Raw genomic sequence first — 19,134 nt, forward strand, 5'->3', positions numbered from 1 at the left:
CTACGAGTAGGTGTTTTGGACGGCGCGACGGAGGCCGCGGATGATCGCGCTGCTGGAACGGTGACCACGGCGGACGACGCAGCAGTTTTACTCGCCAGTATAGGCGACGCGGGAACGGCAGGCACGACGGAGGCTGCGGTGCTCGATGCAGAAGCTTTGCACGCAGGTACAGGCGACGCAGGAGCAGCGAGCTCGGTGGAGTCCACGAGAGGGCTCGCAGTGTGATCGGCCTTGAAGGCCTGAAACTCGGAAGTGAGCTTTGGGTAGCGAAGCCGGAGAAATTCCGCAAATACAGCGTCCATGATGTCTACGTGCCCAGGTGGGGCTACCCTGGGTCTTAGAAAACACTCGCCTTGCGGCGAGGCCCCAACTTCTCGGACCTGAGCGGTTCTATTGAACACAGGTGGCGATGCGGCACGATTACTGTAGGACAAAGAAAAATCACAACAAAACGGAAATAACAAAAAGAAACAAAACAATTAAACACTTAAACACTTCCAGGAAGACAGTTTGTCGGCAGATGTACCACGAACACAGAAATAACAAAAGGAAACAAAACAAATAAAAACTTCCAGGAAGAGCACTTAGTCGGCAGATGTACCACGAACACAGGCCGCGCGAACAATGGCCGGGCTAACAAAAGCCGGGCGAACAAAGGCCGGGCGATCGAGTGGTCGATGAGCACGTCCGCGCGTGACGGGTGCCTCTATCGGAATGAGGATAAGACGTCCGATGCATTCGTATGTAACGATGCACCGGTGTTCGAATCCCGCCGCCAGATAATATTTTTTCCAACAAAATACGTACTTAGTAATAAAAAAAAATTATAGGTACTTAGATGAGTGGAGGAGCTCACAGCCCACCTAGTGTTAAATGGTTACTGGAGCCCATAGACATTTACAACGTAAATGCGCAACGCACCACAACAACACCACCACCACTACAACGGCTGCCCCACCCTTCAAACCGAAACGCATTACTGCTTCACGGCAGATATAGGCAGGTTGGTGGTACCTACCCGTGCGGTCTCGGAAGACGTCCTACCACCAGTAAAAATATTCACGGTTGACTTCCACGATGAAAGAATGACATCGTGTAATAAAAATCAAAGCCGCAAAAGTATAATTTGCGTAATTACTGAAGCAGTAATGCGTTTCGGTGTGAAGGGCGGGGCGGCCGCTGTACTGCTAAAGATGAGACCTTAGCACTCATGTCTCAAGGCGATGGCGGCATTTACGTTGTAGATGTCTATGGGCTCCGGTAACCACTTAACATCAGGTGGCCCGTTAGCTCGTCCACCCATTTAAGCAATAAAAAATAAATAAATAAACCGGAATCGAACAAGAAGAAATCGCACTGTATTTTATTACTATTATAGGAAATGCGGAGGTAGAATCCATGTTGCGCATTGATCTGTGATGATTATCCATGTTGATGACGTAGTTATGAATAGGAAAAGTTTTTGGGAGATTTACGTCATGTAAACAGATCTTTTACTCTGTTGGACGATCGACGGAAAATGTTGTTGTTGAACTCATATTTTCTACATAATATGTTTTTAAATAAACAATGAGACGGCGCGATCCAGTTTATTTTTTTACCATATTTAACTGCTCACTGTTGCATACACTGTTCTATTTTCTCGATTTCTCACTTTTCTCTATTGGTTCTCTATTGGATAAGGCGTTTTTTTACATATTTAATGTACAACATAGACTAATAATTGTTTCAGGCAAGCTATACGCTGTTGGTAGCGCCACTCCCCCCAGTGAGAGACGTTTGAGTGTCCCCGCGACCACCATACAAAGCCGCCCGCCCGCATAGGATGGTAGAAACTGACCCGGGGCCCAAGAATCCTCACAGTAAGTCTAAAAGCTCACTATTTAAGAAATTAGCTGCTAATTACGACATTAACCCTTTAAGGTCCAGAGTGCACACGTATTAGAGATTTCCACCCCTCCTGGCTGAGCATTTGCTCGCCCACCTGTCCTGGTGAAACTGGAAAGGCCTTCAGGCCACCAGTAATCTTTCAATAATTAAAAAAAAACAAAATTGTTTAGCCTTACATTAGTCTTAGGACTGGAAAGGGTTAACTTTGTGTTTTTAAGTGACTTTGTGTACTGAATTTTGACTGAATTCGATTATAAAAATAAATGAACCTTTTATTAACATTGAAAATGTTTTGAACGATTTACGTTAATTAATTTACTTCTTACATGTTTTTCTTTGATATTCACACGCTAAATATACGAAAAGATATCGGAATTAATTAGAAGCGACACTAATTCAAATTAATTATAAATTAAAATTAAACGCAATTCTGAAAAATAGCAGTTATTTTCTGGTCTCGAACGTGTAATTTACCTCACGAGACGCACACGCTCACTACCACGCAACCGGCGCGATAAAATTAAAACTTTTTAACTTATATAGTTATTTAAGTTAACAACAATCATTGTTATCTCCGAATGAAATAACAAAAGTCTATTTCAAAACCTTGAAGAGCATTAGAAGTCCTAGTTTGAACACAATGTTCAAACAAACTGAGCCCGAGATACTTACAAGCCTGTTTAGCACGACAGTGATAATTTCATGAAACGGTACATTAGTCACATTTTAATGTCTTCTAAGCATCGGGCCTTTTTTTTTTTTTTTCGGGCCGGGGGCCGAACCTCCTACGAGGTCCCCGCGCCTAGGGGGCGCGCGGGGTATGTGAGACTCAACGATCTGCAGGTGTTGAGAGCAGATCGCGGGCCCAAGGATTTTAGGGCCCACCCACTAAACGACTCCCCTGCACTCTTACACCCGACGTCCGATCTCCGTCCGGGGTCAGAACCCGTTCAGAGTAGGGGGGTTCCCGCGGTCAACACTACAACCAGACACGCGGCGCCACCCCGAGGACGCCCGACCGACGGGTCGTCGAGGCGATAGTCGACGACCAACAACGTCGGTCTCCGCGGTACGGCCCTACCAGGCCGCCCGGGCGGTGCCGCTGGTGTTCCGGGATACCCCGCTGGGCCAGAACCAGCCTGCCGGGTCGGAACGCGATACACCGCCGACCGGGTCTAAGCATCGGGCCTAACCCAACTTTCAATTTACAACATTTTATTATGAACGTGAATGTGAATGAGTCTAAAGGCGCTTTGTGCAAAATCGAACGATCTTAATGAAGCTTTTACATTTAAAAATCAAAAAGAAAGAGATGTGTGTCTTATGGATACCCGATTGGAACGAAGTTCCTTTGGCTGTGTCTTTTTTGTGTTTGTATTAATGATTGATTAAATAAAAAAAAAAACAAAAACCCAGGATAAAATGAATTAAACGAATAATAAAACGTCAATAAACGCGAACAAAGTTGGTATTACCGATTAATAACAGGAATATTAGTAAAAAAAATCTCCATTTTATTATAAATTATAAATATCTATTTTTTTTTATTGATTAGATAGGTGGACGAGCTCACAGCAGACCTGGTGTTAAGTGGTTACTGAAGGCCATAGACATCTACAACGCAAATGCCGCCACTCATCCGGAGGTCTCAGTATATAGGTAGTTACAACGGCTGCCCCACCCTTCAAACCGAAATGCATTACTCCTTCACGGCAGAAATAGGCAGGGTGATGTTACCTACCCGCGCGCACTCTCAAGAGGTCCTACCACTAGTAATTACGCAAATTATAATTTTGCGGGTTTGATTTTTATTACACGATGTTATTCCTTCACCGTGGAAGTCAATCGTGAACATTTTTTAAGTACATATTTCATTAGAAAAAATTGTACCCGCCTGCGGAATTCGAACACCGGTGCATCGCTACATACGAATACACCGGGCGTCTTATCCTTTAGGCCACGACGACTTAGTGCCTATTTTAAAAACCTTTTGTTTTGTTTCAGATTGTGATGTAAAAGGGGATCTACAACTAAACGGCCCAGGTTCCAAAACCGCCGAGCTTGGTAAGCGAATGCAAAAACCATAACATTTTCATCTTAATAATATTTGTTCTACAGTTCCAATTCGTTATTGCGCTGAAACTTCATAGTCGTTTTTGGGCCTTCAGTAGTTTCTGGTATATGATAGTTTGAGTGCGAGTTGGTCTATTGAATTCTTCTCCTCCTTGCCTCGTGTTCCTCAGTGCTGAGGGTCGTGACCCTTACGGAGCATTTTTATTAGGACTATGTTCCTCAATTTTTAATACGCTTTTATTAGCTTCAGACGTGTGTATGTTAGTATGTAACGGTATCTTTGAAAATTATTTTGACCCCCTTCAAAACGTCGGATTAACTCGAAATTTGATATACTTATTAAGGACCGATGACAATTCAATACTTAAACAAAAAATGAAAAAAAATATTGAAAAAAATTGAAATTCAACTAAAAAATGAAAAATAAACAATAGTTTGAATGATTTTATTGTATAAAAAGCGTGGGTTGCATGGTATCAGTAGTTATAAATATTTTATGAGCAGGTATGAGTAGAAGGGCTATTTTGATAATATCCTGAAAAGCACCCCACGTTTATTACAATAAAATCATTTTTTCTTACACTATTTTTAATTCAAATTTATTAAAATTTATTTTCTATTTTTTAGTTGGATTTTCTATAAAAGCGTATTCTGTTAGTTTTTTTAAACTATTATTTATTTTCTGTTCTCTGCGCAGTAGATAGCGACGTTGACGCTGGAGTCCAATTTTGTCTTAATTTTATCGGATCAGCGCATAGAATTACGCCCGCTTGGCCTTTTTCCTTTCTTTAAATTCTAAGCGTAACAAATATTATGTATAATAGCATTCGCAGCGTGGCACGACCGGAAATCAGTGTTTTTGTAAAAAATAATTACTGGTTCGCATTTATTGCATCGTTGGTTTAACGAAAAGCAATCAAAACCAGACGCTGTGGTGAATCATAAATTCGCTGAACCTTGGCTTCTTCGCTGAACCAAGATTTTTAGATGCATTTTTTTTTTATTCACGTCCCTCTGTGTTTTTATGTTATAAGTCCACGTGGATGCTCTGTCTATTAACACGTTTTTATTAGTAAATCTTTAACGATCTCAAGAAGTCCGATTAACTCGTAAATTTGCTCAGACACCAAGAACCGATGACAGTGCAATAATTTTGTAACTTCGCTGTAGTATCCTGACCAGTATTAACGGGCTAAATAAAGATTAAATTCATTGGCTATTTTAGTTTGGTAGAATTTAAAAAAGGCTATTTTTTTTAAGCGACATTTCACATATTTTCCGTACCTATTCTAGTAACCTCGAGGGCTTATTCTAGATCAGCGGTCAGGAAAAATTACCGGGAAAATTACGGGGTAAATTACCCAAAATGGGGTAAAATGAAATTTCAGGGGGTAAAAATGAAACTTTTGTGAGTAAAAAGTATATATTATATTGAAGTGAAACTTCTTCAGAATCGTTGTGATTTCAAACTCGAAGAAACGAAATGAAATGAAACGAAAAAATAAGGTTTTTTTTTTTAATTATCATTGGGACTATAATATGGAAGATGCTAAAAAAAAGCGATTTCGTTTTTTTTTTGTTCTTCGCCATGGGTTAATATTAACTTACACAAAAATATTTTGGGGTAATAATAAAAAAAGTTCCCCTACCGCTGTTCTAGATTTACCGAGATTTCACTTAAGCTACATTTATCTTTGGAAATAACAGTGCGTTTTGTTTGGTATCAGCATCAACAGTTCGATGTTTTTAATTGAACTTCAATTAAGTTTAATCCATTCAAATAGCTAAAGAAGCTTTTTTGTCATTTATTTATTTATTTAGACACACCAACAGCAATACACACAAAACATTCAAGCTTAAAATTAACATGTATAAAATTAAGTACTGGTGTGTAAGCCAGTTACAGGCATGTACAGCAATCTCTTATAACAAACACTTATAACAAACTTCACTGGTGGTAGGACCTCTTGTGAGTCCGCACGGGTAGGTACCACCACCCCGCCTATTTCTGCCGTGAAGCAGTAATGCGTTTCGGTTTGAAGGGTGGGGCAGCCGTTGTAACTATACTGAGACCTTAGAACTTATATCTCAAGGTGGGTGGCGCATTTACATTGTAGATGTCTATGGGCTCCAGTAACCACTTAACACCAAGTGGGCTGTGAGCTCGTCCACCCATCTAAGTAATAAAAAAATAAAATAAAAAACACTATGATATGTTACAGCAATTTTACAAACAGCAGAAAAATAAGCTAAATATAAATGTTAACAGTACGACAAAATTTTTTTTGAAAATAAACGAAAACAAGAGTTAACTAATTAACATTCTCTCATCAATTATAAACAAAGGAACTTGGATACTAGTTTGTTTTTGAGACCAGTGTGCTTAGTGCGAGTTTTTTAACGTCCTCGAACAGGACACGTGTCGTTAAAAATATCGATGCCGTTATGATACTTATTCCAAATTTTAAACTTTAAATGGCTCTCCTGTAAAGTTGCCAAAATGTCGCTTAAACCAAATAACCTTTCACCTCTCGATATAATCATTAATCCAATGAAAGTCTGATGCCGAACAGTCCTGGGTTCTGATTTGAAAGGAACAATACACGTGAGAAGACTATGATGTTTATGGACTGATGCTAAAGGGTAGAATACTATAAAAAGACGTTCAAGAAAACCAGTCTTATTCAAATTCAATATATCAGAAACTAGTGGTCGCCCGGCAGTCGAAATTCGACTATGATTAATTGAAATTATAAGTTTGAACATTATTAAGGGCCTTTTTTTATTGTCGTGATGGTTCGACGTACTCACGGCCCACCTAATGTTAAGTGGTTACCTGAGCCGGTTACATCTAGAACGTAAATGCCGCCACTCACCTTGAGACATGAGTTCTAAAGTATCAGTAAAGTTACACGCTTCACGGCAGAAATAGGCAGTCAAAAGGCTATTGTCAAAGACTATCATCGACCTCTATAATAAAAAATTGCGCCAAGGCTACACTATAGATAAATAATATTGAAGAAAAACCGTAGTAATCTATTTTCAATTTGGCCACAGAATTTAACAATAAACAAAAGCGTGTGTGTGTCAAATATATGGTAGTGTGTGTAATGTTTTTTTTATTGATTTAAAGTACACATATTTATGTAAAAAAAAATAGCATTCTGCACTCCTTCTCTATATAAAATGTAAGTGTGGAATTTTTCATACTCTTCCTTCCGCGCAATTTACGTAAAAAGGGGTTGAAAATGTCTAAAGAGAAACCGCTTTTTCTACATAATAGTACTCCATCATAGTAGCAACCCATTCATGTTTGACTAGGTAATTAATGTTTCGGATTACTCACTCAGCTACTACTCACTAGCAAGTCGTTAATATTTTGTATTTCGTACCTTAAGCGGCTTGTCAATGAACATTGAAACTTCAACCATTTCAATTTTATCAACATCTGACCAGTAGTTTTTGAGTTATCCTTAATACTGGTGGTAGGACCTCTTGTGAGTCCGCGCGGGTAGGTACCATCTTGCCTATTTCTGCCGTGAAGAAGTAATGCACTTCGGTTTGAAGGGTGGGGCAGCCGCTGTAACTATACTTGAGACCTTAGAGAACTTATATCTCAAGATGGGTAGCGCATTTTACGTCGTAGATGTCTATGGGCTCCAGTAACCACTTCACACCAGGTGGGTCGTGAGCTCGTCCACCCATCTAAGCAATAATAAAATAAAAACATATTTAATTACCTTCAACTACGATATTAATGATATTCTCATTTATATTACTCAAATCAATTTTCTTTTGTTTTTAATTTTTTTTTTGTATCTTTTTCAGGCGTCGTACCTTCAGTTAAGAAATCGAAATCCGATCCGGAGAAGGGCTCCAATTCGGAAAAAGCCGACTTCGAACGGGCTATCGAACTAACCGGTAAATTTATTTAAAATTTATTCTCTAATAAATCAGTAAAACAAAATTTATGGAGCTGCTGCAAGAGTAATTAATAGTGTTGAGCACCGGCTTGGCTCTGTCCCTGGTATTGCTGAAGTCTATGGGCGACTGTAACCACTCACCATCGGGTGGGTCGTATGCTCGTCTGCCTACCAGGGCAATAAAAAAAAAAGAATTATTATAGACAGTGTCCGAAATTACATTGTTTATCATAATCGCTATAAAAGTAAAAGATCGAGAGAAACTATTAAATAAATAAATAGTTGATATTCAGACCAGATCAGAACTTAGCTTGGCCCTTGGCATTCCTGGTGTTCCTCATCAAAAAAGGAATAACACCTAAATGTTACAACAGCCTATTTAATTTGCACATAATATGTACGTACTCCAGCACAATCGTTCACAATAAAATCATGAATGCTCAAAATATCTGCACGATGAATTACTGTAAATCCCAAAATAATGATTGGTCATCAATTATAGTTCTATGTGGTTTGTACTTTTGTGTGGTTCGTTATTATTACAGCACAAAATTAAGCCTAATTTTTAAATTACACGTATTTCGGTCGATAATATCGTAAAAGTGGCAAAATACTGAAAATTGTTATTTTTTTTTTTTCGATGGGTTATTTAATTCCATACGTTTCTTTATTTCCTGTCTCTGGCAGTCGGGAAAGCTGTAATGATCGTAACCCCGTCGCTAATTCCAAAAATATTAGTTATTAAGATAATCTGCGTCCATAATATTGTTAACAATATAACTATTCCAATTTCCAACGCAGTTCAGATTAGGCGAAAGCATTGATACTGTAATGCCATATGACCTGATTTACCAAAGCAATAAGCATTCGATTCCATGTCCCACAATAGGCAGTTACATTCACATTATATTGTCTATTGACTCCCGTGGCTAATTAACGCCACTTCCGCAGCGAGTTCGACTAGCAGAGCCGTAGATACAGTAAAATTAAATACTATAACAATGACCACAACAACGCACAATATTGGTCAATGAAAATAAAAGTGTCAGCCTTGAAACCGTGCAGTAGTCGTCAATAAATATATTGTTACATAATAGTAAAACTGCGCGTGTATTCAACTATTTGTAAACATGAAATACGAGAACGAAGTCGTACTCATATGTATGTAGCTCTTCGCATTCCACTCGGAATCGCTTCCGCGGTACAAAATTTCCAAGAATTGTTTACTCGAATGTACTCAAAAAAGTACGAGCTTTATTACGCGATTTTCTTAATAACTGGTGGTGTGTTCGTGAAGAAAGAGAGAGAGAGAGAGAGAAAGAGAGAATGCCGCCGTATTGCCTATTGCTGCCTCTAAACAGGCTTAGCATAGATTTCGCCCGATGGCCTATCCGTTCCTCTTTATAAAACAACGATTTACTTCCGAATAAAGGGCTGTTGTTACAATAAATTTTATGAAGGAAACTTCAAGGGTGGGTCAATGAACCATTAGTGCATCCAATAGTGCATCGGAATCGCAAAAAATCAATGTCAGAAAATTATGACACTGCATCATTTATTACATACATAGGTAAATGAGAGATGAAAAACCTCAGTAGTTCTTCAAAGACCTTAATAAATCTAATTTAAAAAAAAGAGATTGAATAATTTTTAGTTCTCTTCGAACATTGTTTTGACAAGAGCGAATTTTTTTTGATGAATTTATACTAATATATAAGTCTACAGTAGTTTTTATGGATGTTCTGTTATAACTACTGAACCATGCATCCGATTGACTTGAAACTTGGTATACATGTAGAAAATACATGTACTTAATGGATAGGGATATTTATATGAGTGTTGGACTCCCTACACCAGTTGCTGGGGCGTTAATGAGGAGAAGAATCTTTGTGGGGGTGAGAAAAAATAATGTTAATTTTAAATGCCCAGCGAAGCGGACGGGTACAGCTAGTAACTTAATATTAACAACTTCACTTCCTAAATCTAATCATATTTATATCCAAATTTTACAAATCCCTCACGTCATCTTCGTTCTTCGAAGCTTAAAAAACTTTTTCTTACTCAGGATATGGCCGCTTCCACTACATGCTGTTGGCAGTATGCGGTCTCGTCAGCACTTCCGAGGAGATGGACGTCATCTCGATGTCGTTCATCCTACCCTCGGCACAGTGCGACTTAGACCTCACCACTCAGACTAAAGTGAGTTAACATGAGAATTTATTACCTTAATTTTAACAATAATTCGCTTTTTATTTTCAATCGTAAATAGCCGTAAAATCAGTTCAGTGCTGAACAAAAAGATTTCGTGTCAAGTGTAAAAAAATTACTATCTAAAATCTAGATCTAAGAACATTCAGAAAAATTGAAGTCGTCGTGACCTAAAGGACAAGACGTCCGGTGCATTCGTGTTGAGCGATGCACCGGTGTCCGAATCCCGCAGGTGGATACCAATTTTTCTAATGAAATACGTACTTAACAAATGTTCACGATTGACTTCCATGGTGAAGGAATAACATCGTGTAATAAAAATCAAACCCGCAAAATTATAATTTACGTAATTACTGGTGATAGGACGACTTTTGAGTGTGCACGGATAGTTACCACCACCCTGTCTATTTCTACCGTGAAACTTGGTACATGTTCACTAGCCGTCTTATTTTTTAGGTCACAACAACTTCGAATGTATTAAGCTTCGTGTTAATCAATTTAGTTCATTAATTTTACATTGATTTATTGTTAAATATAACTATAGCTACATATAGTCATCAATTTAAATAAATATTATTCATTTTATTACAAAAATGGTGATGAATATATCTTTAGATCGTTTTTTTTCACTGTAATTTTCCAGGCTTCATGTAAACACATCTTTGCTAAATATCACGTAAGATCTCTTTGTCTAGATAAAGATGCATTCAGCACACCTAAATTTATCTTAGTCAAAGTAATTAATCATTCGAGTCACCGGAAAATTCGTATCTATTAATAAGAACACTGACTCATTTAAGACTCAAATAACTTTCGAACTAATGACAGTGTTGGACTTTGTTTTTCTGATATACAGGGTATAGGGATATAAAGGAATTTTCTGGAAACGAAAATAATAATACATAGTTACTTAGATCATACATTGTATCACCACACTATCTTAAATTTGCATAAAAAAAATTGCCGGACCTGGGGCCAAACCTCTTACGAGGTCCCCGCGCCTAGGGGGCGCGCGGAGTATGTGGGACTGGACGATCCGCAGATGTTGGGAACAGACCGCGGTCCCAACGATATTTTTAGGGCTCTACCGCACTAAGCGACTTCCTTGCACTCTTACGCCCGACGTCCAATCTCTGTTTGGCGTCAGAAGCCGGTCAAAGTAAGGAGGTTCCCGCGGTCAACACTACAACCAGATTCGCGGTGCCACCTCTAGGACGCCAGACCGACGGGTCGTCGAGGCGATAGTCGACGACCCACGACGCCGCGACTGGCGATGCCGCTGGTGTACCGGGATAGCCCGCTGGGTCAGAACCAGCCTGCCGGATCGGAACACGATTCACCTCCGACCGGGTTAAATTAGCATACTAGCTCAACTTGGGTATCACATGAATAGCCTACAGACTTAGCTAGAGTAATGATACCTTGGTATAGTGCGATCATACTAGCACCTAGCAAGTAACCCTAGTTATTCATATGACCCTAGAGCACAACCTAGTAGTTAATATTTCGTGAAGTATCCCCCGTGTCACATGGTCAAGTCAGCTGTTTTCTAATTGAGTTACTTTGCGTGCTGTCAGATAAGTTTTTTTTTTGGGAACGATTCTCCTGCACTCTGCATAAATATTAATATTTGTTGGTTCGACTTTTCGTTTGTTTTCTACACGTTCGTGTAGCTTTCATCAGAATCACTTGAAGCGTTGTGCACTAGAAATTGGCGCTTCAGTGAAAGTTCTGACGTCGCGTAGTAAGCAGAGGCGCAGGTCCTTTCAACAAATTCACAAGTCGTTCATCTTGTTATATTGAAACTTTTACAATCATTGTTATTGACACTCATACGAAAATTCTTTACATAGATTAGTACCATCAACAATACGAGTGTTGAAAGAAATGGGTGTATTCTACGTACAGCGAGGTTTGGATATATATCTCTCTCTCTCTCTTCAATCGGTCCCTCATTGCTGAGGATCGTGACTCCGTCCGATTCCGTCTACCAGCTGTCTCCATCGATCCCGTTCTGTAGTGTGGTGGAGTGCGTCATATATGAAGATGACAAAAATCTTAGCAAATTTCAAGTTACTTTTAACAACGAATCGATTTATTGTAAAAATTTTATAAACCTGTACTTGAGTAGGTGAATTGGCAAATATTTTACTTTAATCACCTTGTTGGCCTCTAGTGTTGCATGTGTACGATAGAATTTGAATCCTCGACCTCGGATTTATTTTGTATGTTTACTTTTAAACGAACTGTATGAAATTATCCATTGATAATCTTCATAAAACTACAAATTATTCATGGAATGTTCAAATCTATGTATATAAAAATGAATTGCTGTTCGTTAGTCTCGCTAAAACTCGAGAAGGCTGGACCGATTTGGCTAATTTTGGTCTTGAATTATTGGTAGAAGTCCAGAGAAGGTTTAAAAGGTAGATAAATATTAAAATTCCTTTTGTTTGTTTTAAGTTTATTTTATACAAAAGTTTAGGTCTTTTATTTATCGATTGAGGCACTACAAAGTCTGCCGGGTCATCTATTTTATAATAAATTTATAAAACTTAGTCTGCTTCCGCTAAACTAGAAGTTGGAATTCGCACGTTCAACTCTCCACCGGAAACTGTATGAGTACGTAATTTAAACCTCTTAACGAATTGTCGTTAAAAAATATTTTCCATTTTCATATTTCGGAAACAACAATGGTATTGATGATATTAATGATGTCACTCAATCCTCGGTTTCCGAACGTGTGAATTGCCTTAAACAAACAAACACACAACAAATGAGGTACGTATATGAGGTTCGTAGTTTTTTTTTTTTTTTCGTGACAAACATATTACGAATATTCACGTTTGCGATCGTTTGAGAATCGAGGTGTCGAGAAAATACAAAGTGATATTGTTGTTTATTGACGTCAGTTAACGTGAAATGACATGAAGATTATATGTACCCAATCTAATGGTATCGACAGTACTGGTATAAAATTCGCTACCGAAGAGAGTATTGATAACCTACCCGGGTACCAACACCCATTCCTGCCGTTACATACTGACAGCCGTTATACCAGCGGTATAACAAGACCATTAGGGCCACGGCAAAAGAATCTGATAGGGCCACAATAAAAATCGTCACTATTATAACTTAAATTAAATAAATCACTAAAATAGTTACCCAATAGTATTATTTATTAATTAGGTGTGCATTTTAGTTAAAAATCTAATAGATTTAATTTTCATAACACCATAAGTATTGTTATCCTACTAATATAATAAATGTGACAGTTTGTGAAGATATTTTAATATCATTTCACGAAATCGTCAAAACGGTGCAAGTTTTTTTGTTATTGCTTAGATGGGTGGACGAGCTCACAACCCACCTGGTGTTAAGTGGTTACTGGAGCCCATAGACATCTGCAACGTAAATGCGCCACCCACCTTGAGATATAAGTTCTAAGATCTCAGTCTAATTACAACAGCTGCCCTACCCTTCAGACCGAAACACATTACTGCTTCACGGCAGAAATAAGTAAGGCGGTGGTACCTACCGCGCGGACTCACCTCACAAGAGGTCCTACCACCAGTAATTACGCAAATTATAAATTTGCGGGTTTGATTTTTATTACACGATGTTATTCCTTCACCGTAGAAGTCAATCGTAAACATTTGTTAAGTACGTATTTCATTAAAAAAATTGGTACCCGCCTGGGATTCGAACATCGGTGTATCGCTCAACACGCATGCACCAGACGTCTTATCCTTTAGGCCACGACGACTTTAGGACTCTGCCTTCATAAGCTCAAAATTCCAATTGTTCCAGGGATGGCTAAACAGTATAATCTTCATCGGTATGATGGTGGGCGCGTACGCTTGGGGTTCAGTGGCAGACTCGCTTGGTCGCAAGCGAGTGCTCATAGCCATCTCCATAGTGAACGCGCTCGCCATCGTCGCCTCCTCCTTCAGTCAGAATTACGAGCTCTTCATGTTCTTCCGCTTCGTGAACGGTGCCGCGTAAGTGTTCTTACCTAATAATTAATATCGTTCAATTAGAAGCTTATCAGCACTAGAATTCAGCTTGCTACGAACTTTAGTGGTAGGCAGCCGCTTGGCTCAGCCCCTGGCATTGCTGAAGTCCATGGGCGACGGTAACCACTCACCATCAGGTGGACCGTATGCTCGTCTGCCTACAAGGGCAATAAAAAAAAACTTGTGTAGAATTAAAACTGAATCATTTGTTTCATATGACGGTAAGCTAAGGTTTTGGTTTGACTGCCGGACACAGACAAACGAGGCAAGAACGAATTATCAATTCAATCAGATCTCAAAGTCTAATGTTTTGCTTTTTCTATTATTTCGTAAAGAAAAATGAGTGTGACGTTTCCTTGTTCCTCAAAATTAATGCAGCGAAGTACTGGCCTTCAGCAAAGATAAACTGATTCAAGGACAAGAATATATGAAATATGTTACGAATGCATAAATTGCCATGCTGGCTCTACAGAATCAAAATCAGTGACAATCCGAAAGTAAAAAGATAACGATACTATTGTCGTTTTAACAATAAATTTAATGGTTTTTTTTTATCAAATTAATTGATTGATATGCCTAAACAAGTTTCTTTTGGGTAAGCCCATATTTTAATACAGATCAATACTTGTTTCAGCTTGGGCGGGTCGGGACCTGTGATTTGGTCGTATTTCGCGGAATTCCAGCCGAAAAAGAAACGTGGGGCCATGTTGAGTTTCATGGCAGCCTTCTGGACTCTTGGTAACCTGTTCGTAGCCGGTTTAGCCTGGGTCATAATTCCGAGTGGTAAGTTATCAATAATCTATACTAATTTATACTTAACAATCTAAAGAGGAAATATTTGTTTGTTTGTTTGTATTGAATAGGCTCCGAAACTACTGAACCGATTTGAAAAATTCTTTCACTGTTTGGAAGCTACACTATTCCCGAATGACATAGGCAATAATCTTTTTTAAAAAAAGTAGGGATCCTTGCTAAAACTCCAATAATGTAACCCAAGGTGTAAAAAAATTACCTAAAATATTCTTTACTAATGTACTACGATTTTGTAGAACACATTATTATTTACAAAAAGTGTCGGGACAGCATATGTCTATTATAGTTATGCCGCAATAAGTCTTCTTTTTATTATTCTTTATTTTATTAAAAATAAAACAACGTCAAATATCATTGAATTTTTGTTAAAGACCCGAGCGGAGCCAGAGCGGGCCGCTAGTAATAAATAAACACATAAAATTAAAATCAAAAAATAGTTCGTCAAATTGTTTAATCAACGGAATTTTCGATTCTACTCGTATAGCTAGCTGTCAATTGAAAGAATTGGTCATTTCCGCGAGTTACTTGAATGTCTTTGGAAACATTGCATGGACTTAGCTGGGATCGAATCTACAGAGATAATTTTGTTGTTCGCCAGAAATCGGAGGATCGACCGGGGGCTTCGTGTACAATTCTTGGCGGATATTCCTGCTGGTTATGTCACTGCCTTCATTCGTGGTGGCGGCTTTACTGTTCCTTTTGCCGGAATCACCGAAATTCTTGATCTCGACGGGCCGACACGAAGACGCTCTAGAAGTATTCCGCAGCATCTATCTCATGAACACCGGCCGCAGCAAAGACGAGTACCCAGTGAAACAGATCCTCGTGGACGATCTGGTGCACGCGAAGCCAGAGAAGCAAATAGAATCGAAGGAGCCAAAGTCTAAACTCAGAAGGATGTTGAGCGACATCGTCGAGCACAGCAAGCAGCTGTTTGTTCCGCCTATACTCAAGTTCACTACGATCTCTATTACAATCAACTTTACATTCCATATCGGGTAAGTTATGTTTAAATTTACTCTGGTAACAAAAAGCAGTTGACATCGATATGATAGTTTTTCTCGTGGTTATTCTGAAGATAAAAGAACCAAAGACAAAGTTAGTTTAATATAACATTTAAAAAATATTTACGACTATAGAACTGCCTTTTTAAAGCTACTAGGAAATTCACTTTCCAAAACTATCTTAACAGAATTATCAAATATCAATTACTGGTATTAGGGCGTATCGGAACTTTTTCCACCACCTATTCGCTGATAACCTAAGTGACTATTCTAGCTACGCTATGACTGGTAGGTGACCTTACTGTGCTCAACGTGACCGAATGTACTAGCACTGGCCTTTCTGTAGAACTTTCAAATCAAAACGTGTTATATCTTTCCAGCTCATATAGGTGCTCTAATCATTAAGCAGTAGCTATTGTTAGTCTGTTAGTAATACTGCTAGTAAAAAGGAATCTCACATAAATCAAATAGCAAATTATTGAATGACTCATTTTTTGACGTGACAACGTCTTATAATTCGATGGAGCTGCACGCACGAAAAAACATGACTCATGCGGCGTTACCTCGCTCTGAGGCGTATGTTCTTATGACGTTGTCACGTTCAACTGTCGTCAGTAAACTGACTTTACAGACAACCGATTCTTTTTTTGTTATACAGGTATTACGGTCTGATGATGTGGTTCCCTGAGATGTTCAATCGTTTCGACGAGTGGTCGCGCACGCACGACAACGCCGAAGCGGACATCTGCGAGGTGACGGCGTACGTGACGCGGCTCGGCACGCACTCCGCCGCCGCGCAGTGCGACTCGCACATACACTCGGACGTCTTCATGGAGTCGCTCATCACCGTCGCGGCCGCCATACCCTCCAACATCTTCGCGGTCCTCGGCATGGACAGGCTCGGGAGGAAGTTCTTCCTTGGTTAGTTTCTTTAAATAGTACATTGTGCACCAAGGGAAAAAAGTAGGACATTTCCTCCCTCCCTCCAAACACGCGGGATGAGATATCCTACTTTTTTCCCGCGGTGCACATACTATTTTTTCTCCTACCAGGCTGAAAGTTCGACATTGTAAAAAACAATTTAACTGTTTTTTAATTTTTATATAAACTACTACTAATTGTATAAGAATTGTCTGATGAACTCATCTTTGTTTAATACTTCACTATTAAATTTTATTGCTTTTTGTTTATTTCACTTTTACACTAAACACAATATTGCAAATTACCCGAGCACAACAATGGCGGAGAATTTTAGGTGTGTGAGAGCAGACGTAGACACTAACGCGCATGCGCACTTGTCAGTACCCAGGGAGGAAAAGTTAGACTTTCTTCCCTGTACAGCGAGACGAAAACCGAACTTTCGGCGCAGGTAGGAGAAAAAACTTATGGAAACCCTTTTTATCAATGTGTATGTAACGATGTACCGATTAGATCCATGAATTGAAAAATCTTTCGCTACACACATACCTAGGAATTGGGTCGCATTTTTTCTCAGCTTATAGTGAAAACGCGAATGAAGTAAGCGCGAATAAGAGTTTTTATTGTACACAGATAGGTCTTTAAATATCTTTATATTATATTTCAGTGTTTGCAACATTCTCGGCTGGCTCGTGTTCGGCCGCCATGTACTTCGTGTACAACAAAACGAACAACCTGATCGTCAGTGCTATATTCAGTTCAGTCATATCCTGCGGCAACGCCTCCCTCGACTGTCTCATCACCGAAGTATTTCCCACGAACTTGAGGTAATATGATTTTTATTATATTCACTGATGCTAGGACCTCTTGTGAGTCCGCACGGGTAGACACCACCACCCCGCCTATTTCTGCCGTAAAGCAGTAATGCGTTTCGGTTTGAAGGGTGAGGTAGCCGTTGTAACTTTACTGAGACTTTATATCTCAAAGTGGGTGGCGCATTTACGTTGTAGATGGCTCCAGTAACCACTTAACACCAGGTGGGCTGTGAACTCATCTACCCATCTAAGCAATAATTTTTTTTTTCAAACGAACGAACAATGTCAATGAATTCCCATATTTTTATATTTACAATAAAAGAGTACATTTAATAAAAGCACCCAATCTGGTTTCGTTATTATCGCCCTTATTATCCTTTTATCTGTTAGGTAATTAACTGTGAAAATGACAATTCCAGGTTACCTGAGAATATCATTACAGGATTTTCCACATAAAGGTTATTAATCGTATCGTTTTGTTGTTCCAGAGCTACGGGTGTGGCGGTTTCGATGGTAGCAGCTCGACTAGGTGGTATAATTGGCAACGTCGTGATCGCAGCCCTACTGGACACGTACTGTCCGGCGCCGACGTTCATTGTGGCCGTGTTGCTCGCCGGAGGCGGCCTCATGTGTCTCTTCCTGCCCAACACAACGCGACAAGCTTTACAATAACATTTCATCATTCACACCGAATTAAAGCGGTGGACCGTTATACCGGTTTTTGCCAGTATAAATATCATAAACATTTCTTGCCGATGGTAACACTGACCGGCTGTTTTAAGATATTTTAATAGGGCAATTAATCGCTAGTTCTGTGAATCTAGTATGACTTCTCGAGGTTACTAGAATAGATATTAAAATAAAACAATTAATCAAGATAAAATTTTGAAAGCCATTTCCAAAGTCGCCTGATGATTCAATGCCCATTTGATGTCCGAAGAGGACGTAGCCCTTAGCTGTGTTATATGATATCATCAGCATCAATCTCATCGGATGACCGATTGTTGTACCTATTTTTTAAAGTTTGTGTCTTTTAAATTAAGGTACAAATTAATTTTAAAATTTTCTACCTAAAAATTCGAAGCGTCGACTGTTGTTTTTATTTTTTATTTTGGTAACACCGAAACTTAGTTTCATAACGGACATTTTACGAGTATTATAGGTTAAGTTTTATCATTTCATATCGATGTTGTATAATAAGCAACTATTTTCTTATTACGAATTTATAAAAATTGTTACCCTAGTTAGTAGAATGTAGTGAATAATGTCTGATTTGTGCTATTAAGATTTGTTTGGTGTTGCATTGTTTCATTGAATAATAAAATCCAAACAAATTCCGTGCTGTAAATTCATTGCACATTTCAGATTTTAGTTTTATGTTGATGATAAAAATGTAAAACGTAATATGATGAATAAATCATCTTAAAGACGTAACATGAATTTTATTTCATTCCTTTCAATCGACTTACAACAC

General features: G+C 38.8%; 1 protein-coding gene across 3 annotated transcripts in view; it reads left to right on the forward strand.

Moving 5' to 3' along the window:
• The window catches only part of LOC101745246 (synaptic vesicle glycoprotein 2B), a 68,702-nt gene extending 49,608 nt beyond the window's left edge, over nt 1–19,094 (forward strand). For all 3 annotated transcript variants that reach the window (XM_021350230.2, XM_004929568.4, XM_004929569.5), the window contains exons 2-11: nt 1,733–1,862; nt 3,895–3,954; nt 7,792–7,884; nt 9,952–10,085; nt 13,905–14,095; nt 14,745–14,893; nt 15,522–15,921; nt 16,586–16,848; nt 17,513–17,672; nt 18,149–19,094. In XM_021350230.2, the coding sequence (XP_021205905.1) occupies nt 1,826–1,862; nt 3,895–3,954; nt 7,792–7,884; nt 9,952–10,085; nt 13,905–14,095; nt 14,745–14,893; nt 15,522–15,921; nt 16,586–16,848; nt 17,513–17,672; nt 18,149–18,332 (1,671 nt within the window). In that variant the 5' untranslated portion in view covers nt 1,733–1,825 and the 3' untranslated portion in view covers nt 18,333–19,094. The remainder of the gene's footprint in view (nt 1–1,732; nt 1,863–3,894; nt 3,955–7,791; nt 7,885–9,951; nt 10,086–13,904; nt 14,096–14,744; nt 14,894–15,521; nt 15,922–16,585; nt 16,849–17,512; nt 17,673–18,148) is intronic.
• Nucleotides 19,095–19,134: the final 40 nt, after the last annotated feature.

The sequence above is a fragment of the Bombyx mori genome, chromosome 21, assembly GCF_030269925.1.
Source record: "Bombyx mori chromosome 21, ASM3026992v2".
Classification (NCBI taxonomy): domain Eukaryota; kingdom Metazoa; phylum Arthropoda; class Insecta; order Lepidoptera; family Bombycidae; genus Bombyx; species Bombyx mori.